At 35.6% G+C, this 15,523-nt stretch overlaps 1 protein-coding gene across 1 annotated transcript; it reads left to right on the top strand.

Moving 5' to 3' along the window:
- Window positions 1–3,034: 3,034 nt before the first annotated feature.
- Window positions 3,035–4,783, top strand: LOC112637816 (histone-lysine N-methyltransferase SETMAR-like). The gene is made up of 3 exons (XM_025408385.1): window positions 3,035–3,174; window positions 3,286–4,153; window positions 4,616–4,783. The coding sequence occupies exons 1-3, from the start codon at window positions 3,035–3,037 to the stop codon at window positions 4,781–4,783; spliced, it is 1,176 nt and encodes a 391-aa protein (XP_025264170.1).
- Window positions 4,784–15,523: the final 10,740 nt, after the last annotated feature.

The following is a 15,523-nucleotide window of genomic DNA, read 5'->3' as shown; positions in this document are numbered from 1 at the left end:
CGGGGTGTGCATCGAGCGCGGGTTTTTCGCCGGTCGCCGGATCGGGACACGTCGGCAACACTCGGCAGTATTCGGCTCCCTTTTTCGAAAGCGTTAAAGAAGTTTAAAAAATGTGGGCGCACCGCGCCCCTGCCTATGCCCGGCGGATGTCCTGCCGGGCGGCAGCTTCCAGCGGATCGTATGCCGGGTAGATACGATGCATTAAGGGGGTGCACGGGGTGCATCGTTACATATATATACTATATATCATCGTTCGATCTATGTATGTGCAAATTAATGGGCAAAATAAATTAAAGTGCATATATATATATCAAAATAATGACATAAGGTGCGTGATGCAAGGATGCATAATATATATAAGAAAGGATGTGGTATACATTTCTTTTCGTAGTATTACTTTTTGAGATTAGTATCATATTCTCAAATTAATACTCTATTAATGAAATATGATAGATTTCCTATAAAGAAACCACAAGTATTGGAAACGGTGATAATGGAAAGGGCGTTCTAATTGCAACCACTACAGCAGCAGTGGGCAATTTGCTTTTAAATATCAATATATGGATACCTAATATGATCAGAAAATTCTAACGAATGATACATTTCCGTGCAACTACGAGAGTGGGGACCGTCTAAAAAAAAAAATAATGGCAACCATCTTACAGCAAGCAGGTAGTGTGCAATTTGCATTTTAAATCATCAGATATTATGGATGCACCTAATATGACTCAGAAAATTCTAACGAATGATACATTTCCAACAATACATGTGGCATACTATGTAGAAGAAGTGGGAATTGATCTCTAGATCAATTACAAAAAGAAATTAAAATGTGTAAGTCATATAAATTCAAATATTACATTATTTACTATACTATAAGATATGTATATATATTTATATAAGTATACACTAGAGAGAGTGAAAAACAGGACCATATGTCATGCAGATGCATAATAGATTAGTATATACTTTACATAGCAGCTAAGTGTGCTCTAACATAATGAAAAATATAAGGAATAGAAACAGGAATAAGAAGAAAGAGAAATATCTTCTCTCTCTCTTTCTACATTATTTCCTGTTCCTATTCCTTATATTTTTCATTGTACGAGAGTCCTAAAACTATATTTAATAATTTGCTTTTGTGTATAATTAAGAAAATATATTTCTTTTTATTATTGTATAGAAGAAACAAATACAACAAGATTGGACAATGCAGAAACAATAGTTCAAGATAGTAATATTCAATATACTTTTGTAATGACTGAAACAGGTAATTATATAAACATATTATAATACATGATATATATAATTTTGATAATTATAAGAATTAATCTAGGCTTATACGAGCAATTTAAACAAATGGATGTTGAAATATAATTTTTATTAATTGAACTCACAGCGTGATAAATCTAAGATGGGAACGCATACAAATCTAGAAATAAAAATATAACAAACATAAAAAAAATTATAAAAAAACGCATTGGGACGTTTCGACAATTACTTTTGTCTCTTCAGCCAATATTAATAAATTTTAAACTAAATTGGACGTTAAATCGGGCTTGTAGTTATTTGACGTTACGCATTTTGTAAAGTGTGTTGGAAAGTCGGATGGTGTCTTCGGTCGGTCTCCGAATGCAATGATTGTTGTAGAAATTGATGTTTGTCAATTTCCGCATTTCTCATTGCAGAGACTTATGAATAATGACACGAGTTTCTGATTTTATTTTTAACGTTGAAAATTGAACGTTAAAAATAAAATCAGAAACTCGTGTCATTATTCATAAGTCTCTGCAATGAGAAATGCGGAAATTGACAAACATCAATTTCTACAACAATCATTGCATTCGGAGATCGACCGAAGACACCATCCGACTTTCCAACACACTTTACAAAATGCGTAACGTCAAATAACTACAAGCCCGATTTAACGTCCAATTTAGTTTAAAATTTATTAATATTGGCTGAAGAGACAAAAGTAATTGTCGAAACGTCCCAATGCGTTTTTTTATAATTTTTCTTATGTTTTGTTATATTTTTATTTCTAGATTTGTATGCGTTCTCATCTTAGATTTATCACGCTGTGAGTTCAATTAATAAAAATTATATTTCAACATTCATTTGTTTAAATTGCTCGTATAAGCCTAGATTAATTCTTATAATTGTTTAAACACACCGAGCTAGCACATTCTATTTATTATTTATATAATTTTGAATTTAATAGAATTAATTTGATGAATTTGATAGAATAACTACAGTATTTATATATAGGTACAAATGTAAATAATAGAAAAAGGAAACTATATCAATGCGATGACACACATTTTGCAAAGATTAGAAAACTTGAAGAAGAAAATAAGAAATTACAAGATTTACATTTGAAAGAAATTGAAAAATGTAATAAAGAGCTTGAAAAGCAAAAAGAAATATTTCAAATTGTACTTGATAAAGAAGCAATGAAAAAAAAGTTAAATGCAAGTAATTTAAAATGTAAGCTGTTATTAAGAAAGACTAAAAGAAGAGAGAAAAAAATAACAAATATGTCCAACTTGCTTACAACTCTAAAAAAAAATTAATTAAACAAACAACATTTGATACATTACAAAATAACTTTTCTGATATCATGTTGCCAATTTTAAAAAATGAACTGCGCAATAAAGGTAAATCTATGTATGGAAGACGTTATAGTGATGAGCTTAAAAAATTTGCAGCTACTCTGCATTATCACTCCGCAAAGGCTTATGCATACTGTCGGTTAGCACCTTTTCTTTTATTCCCAATGAGAAAAGACTTATCGAATCAACATCGAATTGACATCGAATCGATGTAAATTGCATCGATTCGATGTCAATCTGATGTCGATTTGAGTCATTTCTCACTGGGTACTAATATAGGGTGACCAATGGGAATGTGTTGAAAGTAAACGGTTATATATCCCCTCCTCGATTTCGGTAACTGTTTTACCGACTAGGGTCCGCTACCTAAGACCCATCAATTTCATTTGAACCGTCGTATAAACCGATTTGCGAGTTATAGGATGGACGCGCTAAGCATCGAAGAAAAAGTGTTTCTCATCGAGTGCTTCTATAGTAGAGGCAAAAACTATAGTCAGGCGTATCGTGGATTCCGTAGTAAATATGGATCTAAAAAAGTTTCAAGCGAAACAATACTCAGAAGGTATGTTTTTGATACTTTTTACCCACGCTCCCTCTCCCTGGAATCGCGTCATCATTCCAATGGAATTGGTTAGGTAAGATTTTATTTTTATTTGTCGATATTTTTTGACAGGATTATTGATAATTTTGGTATGTATGGCACTTTGAACGATCGTAGACATGATTTACCTGGCCCATCTCGTACCGTTACAACGGACGAAACAATTGATGACGTTAGAAATTATTTTGACGAAAATCCAAACACCTCGATTAGGAAAGCTGCTCAGGTTTTGGATTTAAAGCGAGAAACTCTCCGAAAAATAATGAGAGACGTCATTAAACTGCATCCCTACAAAATCACTACACATCAATTGCTGACGGAGAAAGCGATGGAAAAACGGGTTGAGTTTTGTAAGGTGATAACCAATATGTTTGAAAGTGAGGAACTCGATGAAAAACAAATAATATTTACGGATGAAGCTCACTTTTGGTTAAACGGATATGTCAATAAACAAAATTATCGGTTTTGGGGACAGGAAAATCCAAACGTGTCTATTGCCGTTCCTCTTCATCCTCAAAAGGTCTCCGCGTGGGCTGCAATTTCTGTAAAAGGGGTCTACCTGCAATTTTTTGAAGAAACTGTGACTAGTCAAAGTTATAAAGAATTATTGGAGACTAAATTCTTTCCCCATGCAAAGAAACGCGGATTAGTAAAGAACTTCCATTTTATGCAGGATGGCGCGACCCCACATCGTACACGCGAAGTCTTTGAATCGATACATGAAGTGTATGGCAACAGAGTAATTGGATTAGGATACCCGAAATTTGCTCATGGAGGTCTGGAATGGCCTCCTTATTCACCTGATTTGAACCCGTGTGATTTTTTTCTTTGGGGTTACCTCAAAGACAAATGTTACGCCGTACAACCTCAAAACACCACAGAGCTGATAAATAGTATTAAAAAATGCACTCGCAACATTCCTACATCGATGTTAGATAATGTATTTCAAAGTTTTTGCAAACGATTGCAGTTCTGTGCTAATTCTAATGGACAACACTTTGAAAACATATACCATTAATTCATATGCGCAAGCAAAATTTTTCTTTTTTTTTTTTATATTGTGTATTTCAATTGTTAAATTATTATATTTCTCTTTCATATATATGGTAATAAAATTGACAAGTTTTCTCTACAAAATGGCGTTTAATTCATTTTATTCGGCCTATTTGTTACGAAGTAATAACTATTTACTTTCAACACATTCCCATTGGTCACCCTATTTTTTTTAATTTCCTATTAATATATTAATCAACTTATATTTTTTTGTTATTGAAATAATTTTTTCCTCTAAGCATGAAGCATGGTTCACATGGAAATAGTTTCACTAGCGTTATTTTAGATTATATTTATGTACTAAATTATATTTATGTATTAAAATATTTATTTATAATCTTATTTGCAGAAGAATCATGACATTGCCTCATCTATCTTCAATAAGACATTGGACATCTGCAATATTAAACTTGGCTTTTTTACTCAAGTATTGGAAATACTAGAAAAAATACCAGACGAAGATAAAGACTGCGCTTTAATCTTTGATGGTATGGCCATAAGACAACAATTATGTTGAAGTCAGACAGAAAATAAATTTGTAGGCTATTGTGATTACGATAATAATCTAATTTCTCTATTTTGAAAAGAAAGAAACTAAAGCGAAAGAAGTATTGGTCTTTATACTTGTTAATCTGAAGGGTAAATGGAAATAGCCAATTGCTTATTTAAAAAAAAATAAAATGTCATCAATGGTGTTGATTGAACTAATTAAAACTGCATTAACGTTAACAGCACAAATAAAATTAAAAATAATATCTGTAACATGCGATGGTGAAGCTGTTAATACAAGTGCTTTGAATATATTAGGTTGCAATATTTTTCCAGATAATTTGGAAGAAATAATTAACTTTTTTATTCATCCCACTGAAAATTATAATATATATATATTATTTTAGACACATGCCACTTGTTGAAGTTAGGTAGAAATGCTTTAGCTGATTACGAAGAATTTGAATATAACGGAAAATCTATAAAATGGATTTATACTGTACTTTTACATAGACTTCAAAAATTATTAACGTTCAAATTAAAGAATAAATTAAGTTCTCAATGCATTTACTAAGCACAAAGTAAAATGAAGGTTAAATATGCAGCCAATACGTTCAGCGCTTCAGTTGCAAATGCGATTGATTTTTTAAAACAGGAAGGCCTTGATGATTTTAAAGATAGTAACGAAATTGTAACATTTATTAGAGCAGTTGATCAGTTATTTGATTTTCTAAATTCTAGAAATCCATTTGGCAAAAATTTCAAACAATCGATTACAGTACAAAATTGGTTTTATTTACAAAAAACGATAAAAGAAAAATTGAATTATCTATTTTCCTTGAAATTAAAAGGAGGAAAGTTTTTTAAAAACATCTGGTAAAAGAGAGAACATTTCTTTATGGCCTTGCAATAACTGCTAAATCAGTTTTGTCCAAATCTGAAAATTTATTATTTAGAAAAGAACGATTAAGAGTCACCGCGGTTGGTAGTGCATAATTTTTTTTTTTATAATTATTCGCAAAAATTAAAACGCGACAATATGCATATATTTTACTTGGTGCATTTACCAACATATAGATTCTCTTTTTCTCGCCTACATCTCTCCAGGAGGGTAAAGAAGGATTTTATAGTATTCTTGAAAATGAGAATCTATATCTTGGTAAATGCACCAAGTAAAATATATGCATATTGTCGCGTTTTAATTTTCGCGAATAATTATAAAAAATTACGCACTACCAACCGCGGTGACTCTTAATCGTTCTTTTCTAGTGTATCGTGTTGTTAAATACATAAAAAGCATAATTGTTTATCAATTTATTAATTTATTAAATTTATGCGGAGCTGAAAAGATCGCGTTCTTATGATTTCCATAGATTTTCATAGATTTATAAACAAATAGACGAGAGAGATATCGGTGTGGGGCTGAATAGCTCAGTGGTAAGAGCAGTCGCCCGGAAAGCGAAAGACTCGAGTTCAACTCCCGATTCAGCAACTTCCCCCCGATATTTTTCTCGCCTACATCTCTCCAGGGGGGTAAAGAAGGATTTTATAGTATTCTTGAAAATGAGAATCTATATCTTGGTAAATGCACCAAGTAAAATATATGCATATTGTCGCGATTTAATTTTCGCGAATAATTATTAACAAAAAAAAATTACGCACTACCAACCGCAGTGGCTCTTAATCGTTCTTTTCTAGTGTATCGTGTTGTTACATAAAGAGTCTAATTCTTTATCAATTTATTAATTTATTTATTATTTGCATCTAATCCCTTATATAAATATATATTAACATATAAATTTTCTCAAGACCACCTCGAATTGTTTTTTGCTAAAATAAGAAGCTACAATAGTAACGATAATCCGCGCTACAATTGCAATATGTTATGAGAAAAATTTTATTGCGAAATAATATAAAATTAACAGATAATAATTATAATTGTTTAGAATTGGATAATGATCCTATTGGATCAGTGTTCAATTTTGTGTGGAAAAAGAAAAAAAAAGAAACCGTTCTATATGAGGAAAATAGTATAGAATCTAATGAAGATGAGATAATAAGCGATAGAAATACTAATATAGATCAAAATAATAATATAGAAAGACCACATATTAATTAAACATTTACAGCAAAACATATTATATTATATTAGCGGATACATAGTAAAAAAACTAAAAAATATTAATTGTTACCATTGTCCTAAAAGCTTAATGCAAGACGGTGTAGAACATAACTATGTAAAAAAGGATAATTTTTCTAAACACACTTTTTTTACATTTTTCTAATAATGGTCCTTTAGTCCAAGCTTCTAGAAGCGTTTACAGAATAGTATGTGAAAACTGAAAAACAAATTAAATTGACAAATAATTTTTTAAATCTTAATATTAAAAATCTTGATATTAAGGTTATTATAAAAATTATAACGATGCACCCTTGCACCCCCCTAATTAATGCCCAGCATGCGAGCTGGAAGCTGCCGCCCGGCAGAACACCGCCGGGCAAAGGGCAGGGCGCATAGCGCCACATTTTTAACCGCTACAACGGCTTAAAATCAAGCCGGGCCGAATCGGCGAAGTACGTCGAAAACGGCCGACAAGTACCGAGCGAAGGAGTTAGATCTCCCCGCGCCCGGCTCCGCCGCGCTCCTACGAGCGGGACTCACGCCGTTCCGTTTTCCCGACTGCTCGGTGGGGGTGAGTCTAATGTACACCGGCGCGGGCTAATTAGACCAGTATAAAAAGGGCGACCCATCAACCATAGGCACCTTTTTATTCCGAGCTTCTCGAGCGAACAGCCGCAAAAGATAGCTATCCGATACCAGTCTACAAAGTTTCAAGACCAAGCGGTGGGGTGCTCTCCACCACGCCTGGGAGATCTCAGGGGTCCGACCAAATAGACGAATCCATTTTTTTTTCCTCTCTCTCTGCGTGCAAACTAAATTGGGGCGCACCCCGATTTAACCGGGAGATCTCGGTACACGCACAGCATCCATCCTCGTCCCGTCGGTTCATACAGAGGTAGAGAAGAGAGCTGCCCCCAGCGGTTGTTCCCGCTAAGAACCGACTATCCCGGAAATCCCGACCACACCATACGGGGAAAATACGGCCCGATTCTACGAACATCGGGAAGCGAAAAAGCGCGACGACAAAAACCATAAACACGCGCCGCTTACGTCACGCGGTCATCGACCGCACCGCGAGCGAAATCATATTCTAATTCTACGGTTACTGTTCGAAATGCGTAATCGATTATCTCAATGTAAAATTTCGCGTTGCTAAAATCCGTATTTCAAATCTAACGGGCATCGAGAACTTTCTCGAGCCTTCGTTCGGTAAACAAAAACTCGAACGTTTGAGTCACCGCTCGTTTTTGCACCGCATAAAAACGCTTGAAATTAAGCGATTGACAATAACATTGTCAACCGCCGTCAAAACTAAAACAACATACGGGCATGCGCGCCCGCACGTCACGATCAGCTGCACGCCAATCAGCTGATCGAAAAGGAGCGTGCGCATGGCAACTGTAAAAACTTTGGCCCCTGACCTCATCGGCGGCCAATAATGTGCGGCCTCCTGAGGTCACCGCCAATTTACAAATTAATTGGGCCACGTCACAGCGGGCCCAAAATCCCGCTCGCGATATAAGGAGCTCCGCGCATAGACTCGAAGAAGTCTCGCACTTTTCGCTTACTATACCGCTTAATCTTACCGCTCAGTCAAACCGCAAATATTATACGACAACCGCTATTCTTCTCGGACTTTGATTTTCCGCACGCTCGATCTGTCACGCCGCTCGCGATCTCCCGCGAGTTTAAGAGCTTGTTAACCCGAGTTTAAAGACACTCTTTCCGAACTTCTCGAGCGCACAAGTCGCAACAGAAAACTAACCCAGGACGCCGAAAACAGCGAAACCAGCGGTAGGGAGTACCTTGCCATACCTGGGGTTTCCCAGGGTTCGCAAAAGTAGGCGCATCCTTTCTTAAGTGCAAGAAATTGGGGCGTTCCCCGATCTCCCCGGGAGTTCCCGGCCTACGCACAACTCCATTGCCGACACCCGTCCGACCAGTGCATACGGAAGTAGAGTGGAGAGCTACCCCCAACAGGCCGTTCCCGCTAGCACGGTCTTCCCGAAGGGAAATCCTGTCCTCACACCTTCCGAGAAAATACGCGGCTTTACGCGTAACCTCGCAAACCCGAAAAAGCGCACGAAAAACACCGGCACGCGCCGTGACGTCACGCGTTCATTGACCGAGCCGACGACTAATACGAATCAACAGCTGATCGACATTAAACGCATTATTACCCGTGAACGCTTCATTGCATCAGAGCCGGATTTGCACTACCCGCTGCCCGATCTTACGGTGCATCCAACCGCTCAACGTCACTCATAAGTGTCGATTTCAACCACCATAAAACACCGTACATTTGTAAACGTATTTCCACGCGGGCCGCGAGCCATAGAACGAGCGCCCGAGGCGTATCTCGAACCACGCCGAGTTTTTGCGACACTGTCACACACACAAGCGCACCGCCTATACGAACATCGAGTTTTTGCGACACCGTCTCATACACACACACCGCATACACAACTGTATATTTGCAGACTTTTCTCTTTAAATATATTTCTTTATTTTGTTTTTATATTAAATTCCCGTTTCTTGATTTCTACGCCTGACTAACTGATCCTGATTACCTCGACTGCAGTTATCCGCGGAAAAATCACAAAAATAAGCGTTACAATATCTAATTTACTTACAGCATCAATACCTTCGTAATCTGCATCCAAAGTTTCAATAATATAGTCGTTCCCCGCAGTCCAGTATATCGGTCAGCCATTTTCGCTTTTCAAGTCCTTTGACATATACGACAGACGATTCTTCTTCTTCTTCTTCTTCTTCGTGTATCGTACCAACGACAGCTGTTGTAATTATACGCTGAGCCAAATCATACGGAACGATTCCGTCTTCCCATTGTAATCCGTGATGATTTCTAGTCAACTATGAGACTTGACGTTGATCAGATTTTGTAAGCACGCTTCACAGTACGGAACTTGCGAAAAAGTAATGCGATAGAACATATCCCTTTCTCAGGATTGCCGCTTCCTTCACGAAGAGTAATCGATGGTAAATCCTTGCAGATCCACAAACGTTGATACAGACATGACGAAATCTCTCTCTCTCTTTCTCTCTCTCTCTCTCTCTCTCTCTCTCTCTCTCTCTCTTCGATACATCAGTCGAGAGGAATGACAAAACTTTAAAATCATCTCGTAACACTTTGCTTTATATCCTGCTCCTCTTCCCCTCTCTCTTTTGTCCATGTTATCGCTTAGGTGATTTTGCGTACAACGTTGATCAACGGATTGTACTGGATCACGCGATCGTGTATGATGAGACAGCAATGGTACTCATCGGCACGTTCTCTTTACACTCGAATTCCAATCTCACATCCACGATTGCGCTCTTGACCGATTAGTTTTGTCGAGAACAATCGATAATCACGAACGGACCGTTAAGTAGAAACGCTGAGAGATTTGACTCGAGATACTCGTATCCATAATAGTTCTTGCAGAAGCGCGCGTAAGTGTCGTACAGAATGGACCATCTGTGTTTTTTGAAATCCAGATTCATATCGTCGTACGGATAACATTCCGAGTTCAGATAGAGTTTCACGTTGATCAATTTGCAATCGTCGAATCGACTTATATCTTCAGACATGACATTCTTCTGACCTGTCTGCAGAGCGAAAACAATGTATCGTGGTTTCTTCTGCTGACAAGAAGAACACCAGAATTGGCCCCCTCCGATTTGGCTGAATTTTATATATATTATAGTTCAGCCCTCCCACTAAATCGTGGTAAAAGGATACGATGCGCCTCTCAAGCATTCGCGAGAAAAACGCGTTCAAAGATTTCTATGTTGGTAATGTACCGAACGGTTAGTGTTGTTTGACGTGCAGCGGCGTGGTGTAGTGAGTAAGGCGTCGGACTAAAATGTTGCATGTTGCTGGTTCGAATCTTACTTTTATAATTTTTTTTAATTGTATTATATTGTATATGTTTTATTTTTAATATTTAATTCTAAAAATTAATGTACCAAACAATTTTACAAAATTTTAAATTACAATTTAATTAACACACACACATATTTAACATTAATTGCAATTGCATTGTAAATTTACGTTATTAAACTAAAATTTATTTGTTATGTAATACATATATTTGAAATTATATTCTATTCTTAAAATAATTTTTAATCTTGCCGTCACAAGTTTCGTTTTCCCCTTGGCGACGATACGATACGAATGCTACCTGACAAAACTTGTTTTCTTTGTAATACAGGTTTTATTCAATGTGCTCATTGCACAGAAACATTATGTTTTGCGTGTTTCTATAATAAATATCCCAACATATGTAATTCTGATGTTTCTGATTCTGATAATGAATAAATATTGCTTATTGTGAACAAAATAAAATATAGTTGTAAACATAATAAAAGATTCAAATTTTCTTATCCTTCTCTTCTTTTTCTCCTCCTATTATAGAAAAAAATTTTATATAAATTGCATGATAATTTACAATTAATAATAAATATGTGTGTGTGTTAATTAAATTGTAATTTTAAGAAACGCAACGTATAAAAATATAAATAATATTTTTAAATTTTGTAAAACTGTTTGGTACATTAATTTTTAGAATTAAATATTAAATATAAAACATATACAATATAATACAATAAAAAAAAATTATAAAAGTAAGATTCGAACCAGCAACATGCAACATTCTAGTCCGACGCCTTACTCACTACACCACGCCGCTGCTCGTCAAACAACACTAATCATTCGGTACATTACCAACATAGAAATCTTTGAACGCGTTTTTCTCGCGAATGCTTGAGAGGCGCATCGTATCCTTTTACCACGATTTAGTGAGAGGGCTGAACTATAATATATATAAAATTCAGCCAAATCGGAGGGGGCCAATTCTGGTGTTCTCCTTGTGAGTCGCGGTCTTAATGGCCCACGAATGCTTGGTTGTAAGCTGCAATAGCGGATACTCATACAGATCCCACGAGCGAAAACCCATGCTGAGATATCGTCCGCTTTCCAGAGCACGCAGCATCGACAGGTCATCGGTTCGGTCAATTTTCCATTTCACTCAATAGCACACGTAGCATTCGTCATTGTATCTTGAATATGTTGATCACAGGCTCCATCATCGAATTTCCAAACAGACAATTGTTGTCGTTGCGCGATCGTATTAAAATCAATTCGTGACGAGCGTTAATCACCACGCGTCTATATTCCTCGCAAAATCCCAATAACATGTAGAGCGGTACGCAAAAATTGAAGTGTCCATTTGTATGGGTCGTCGGATCCCAGCCGGCATTCATCATAATTATATTTCTGTCGGATGATACTGTTACATTGTGTTTGAGCGAAGTAGTTATTCCTACGTTCCTATTGCGATCAATCTTAATGTCGTCGAGTTCATATTGAATCTCATCGAACATGAACGCGATGCAATTATTTCCCAATCACATCTCCATCAGCTGTTGGTTCGGTTTTCGTTAGTTGTCTCTCGATGTATAAGAAACTCTCATACGGCAGCGTATACAGATTCTGTTGTTATTTGGATATTCTTATCTCGTTATTGTGTCCGAACGTTGTAGTGGCGAACGGGTTGTACGTGTAAGTCTCGATCTTAACGATACGATCGTCAAAGATCGATTCGTCATCGATGTTGAAGATGTCGGTCATCGTTCAACTGTAACGCACCGCGACTCCCAAAAATTGCAAAAATGCAACGTTTGATGCGCTGAGTTTCTTTTTCTTGGATGATTGAACATTAGCGAACGTCGACGTTGTTGTTGTCGCTGGTTTCGTAAAGATTGCGTTATCTCTCACGTCTTTCGGTCCGTTCAACACGAGCATCTCACACGTCGCATACGTATGTTATCGCCATAGCCGTCGTACGTGCAATCTTATGGTGAGCTCTTTTTTTCGAAAATCGAGCAATTGTCCGTTCTAGTCGACAACGCGTAACGTTAAATCCGTAATGCTCCGCGCGATGATCAGCAGGTAAATGATCTGCGCCGGCGTTTCCGATATCTTATATCCCGGTGGTACCTTCGGTGAAAATTCATGTATCGTATGAACGAGTTTGCCGTTGTTGTACGCACCCGCGACGTTACATTCTACGCGGATAATATTCACGCTGATAATATTAATCGGCATATTTGATTCGTATCATTTTTGTGGCTCGAGAATACGATTCGAGAATCCTAGCAGCGATCCAATGTTGTTGGGCTTGCTAAAGTTTAATCTGTATGCGCATTTGATCTCGCTCCTCATCGTATTGTAATTAGCACGAAGCATTATCGGATATTCTCCATCTTCATAGTCACCGCCATCAATGTGTTTCTTATCGCGATGTTTCCGTGAAATTGCACGTTTCAAAAATTCATGTATACAGGGTCTACCAAAAGTGTGGAAACCCCTAAATATCTCGGAAAATATACGTTTTACAGAAAAGTGTTTCCAACAAAAGTTGTAGGGTTTAAGAAGATCTATATACTGATTCTATCAGTTTGACCTTGGATGGCGTCGTCAAGGTCAGGTCAAGGTCACATTGACTTTTTTAAATGACACCCCCTACATTTGATTGCATATTCTTATAGCTTAATTCAAGAGCTTTCCAAAACACTATAATAATGTTCATTTTTATTAAGTACTTTGCGAGTTATGAGGGTTGAATGATAGAGTAGCGCCGGTATTAACATTATCCAAGGTGTACTACATGGAGGTTACTCGCTCGGATTTGCATCTGTTGTGTGTGTGATCCAGCTAACTAAGGCAAGACCGATTCCTCAACATATCCTCATATTTCGCTGAAGTCAAATTGCCAAAAAATTGCTCCATAAAACGTGTATGAAACGTCTCGTTAGTTCCTTCATTTACCGCTATGTGACGCACTACATGCAGTCTAACTCGCATTTAAAATTCAACTAAGAATGTATAAAGCTATCAAAGAACGAGCACCTTCTAACTTCAGCTTTGAGCAAGCAGAAATTAATTGTTATCGTCCAAATACAACGTACGATTCCTATCTTAAAAAGTGTATGTTAAGTCGATTACTCGAATATATCGAAATGTTGAAGCCTCCTTTTCTGCGATGCTGATTGGATGCTGGTGCATTCCGATATATTCGCGGTTAGGTCAGGTTAGGTAGCGTAGCGCTCGAGCGCTTCGTCATCCATAACCTATTTGTTACTCTTTCGTGTTACATAGTAGTGCGTTAAGAAAGAATTAAAAAGAATCTCGAAGAGGATAGAAGAAGGAGAAAGAGAGAAAGAAGAAAAGTCGAATAAAGAAGGTATGTAAATATATGTATAAATAATGTTTTTTCTAAAAGAAAGTATGAAAAACTTTTATCCGGAAAAGGTCATATTACTTGTACATATCCTCTCTGCATTATTGTATGTGCTCTTAATAAAACATCAATATATATGCAAGATAATATATGGAAGTTATTTGTAGATATGCATTATATGTTCTACGTTATCTTATATACTATGCGCAGTAATGATTTAAGAGTATATGTACTAATGCGAATAGTATTCATTATTACTAATCTAATTCCAATTAATTTTAAATCCTCTCTGCATTATTGTATGTGCTCTTAATAAAACACTAATACATATGCAAGATAATATATGGAAGTTATTTCTAAATATGCATTATATGTTCTACATTATCTTATATACTATGCGCAGTAATGATTTAAGAGTATATGTACTAATGCGAATAGCATTCATTATTACTAATCTAATTTCAATATTACTGGAAGAGTTTGCTTATAAAGAAGCTTGTATAACAAGCTTGTTATCTAGGAAATCTTATATACTATGCATAGTAATGATTTAAGAGTAAATGTACTAATGCGAATAACATTCATTATTACTAATCTAATTTCAATTAATTTTAAATCCTCTCTGCATTATTGTATGTGTTCTTAATAAAACATTAATACATATGCAAGATAATATATGAAAGTTATTTGTAAATATGCATTATATGTTCTACATTATCTTATATACTATGCGCAGTAATGATTTAAAAGTATATGTACTAATGCGAATAGCATTCATTATTACTAATCTAATTTCAATATTACTGGAAGAGTTTGCTTATAAAAAAGTTTGTACAACAAGCCTGTTATCTAGGAAATCTTATATATTATGCGTAGTAATGATTTAAGAGTATATGTACTAATGCGAATAGCATTTATTATTACTAATCTAATTTTAATATTGCTGGAAGAGTTTGCTTATAAAGAAGCTTGTACAACAAGTTTGTTATCTAGGAAATATATAGCTATTCCTTTATATAAGCTTTTGTATAAGTAAACTTCCTAATATTAAAATGTTTAAATTTGATTAATATGTAATGTTGAATTCTATTTAAGTTTGTAGATAGATTTAAATTTATTAATTTAATTTAAATATTGTAAGAAGAGTTTGTTTATAAAGAAGCTTGTATATATATATATAATATATAATATATAATTTATATACAGGGTGAGTTTTTTATCTTGAGACATTGAAATATTTCGTAAAGTCTAAAAGATACGAAAAAATGTTTTAAACAAAAATTATATGATTTTAAAGGGAACATAAGGTAGTGTTATTAGTTTGACCTTGAGGAGTTACTTGAAAGTTACGTGAAGGTCACTTCTAACCTTTTAAATAAGACATCCTGTATGTTTTGTATAT

Source organism: Camponotus floridanus, unplaced genomic scaffold (genome assembly GCF_003227725.1).
Source record: "Camponotus floridanus strain SB8 unplaced genomic scaffold, Cflo_v7.5 scaffold206, whole genome shotgun sequence".
In the NCBI taxonomy this organism is placed as follows: Eukaryota; Metazoa; Arthropoda; class Insecta; order Hymenoptera; family Formicidae; genus Camponotus; species Camponotus floridanus.
Note: the sequence above shows the minus strand (reverse complement) of the source record. Positions and strands in the feature narration are given on the sequence as shown.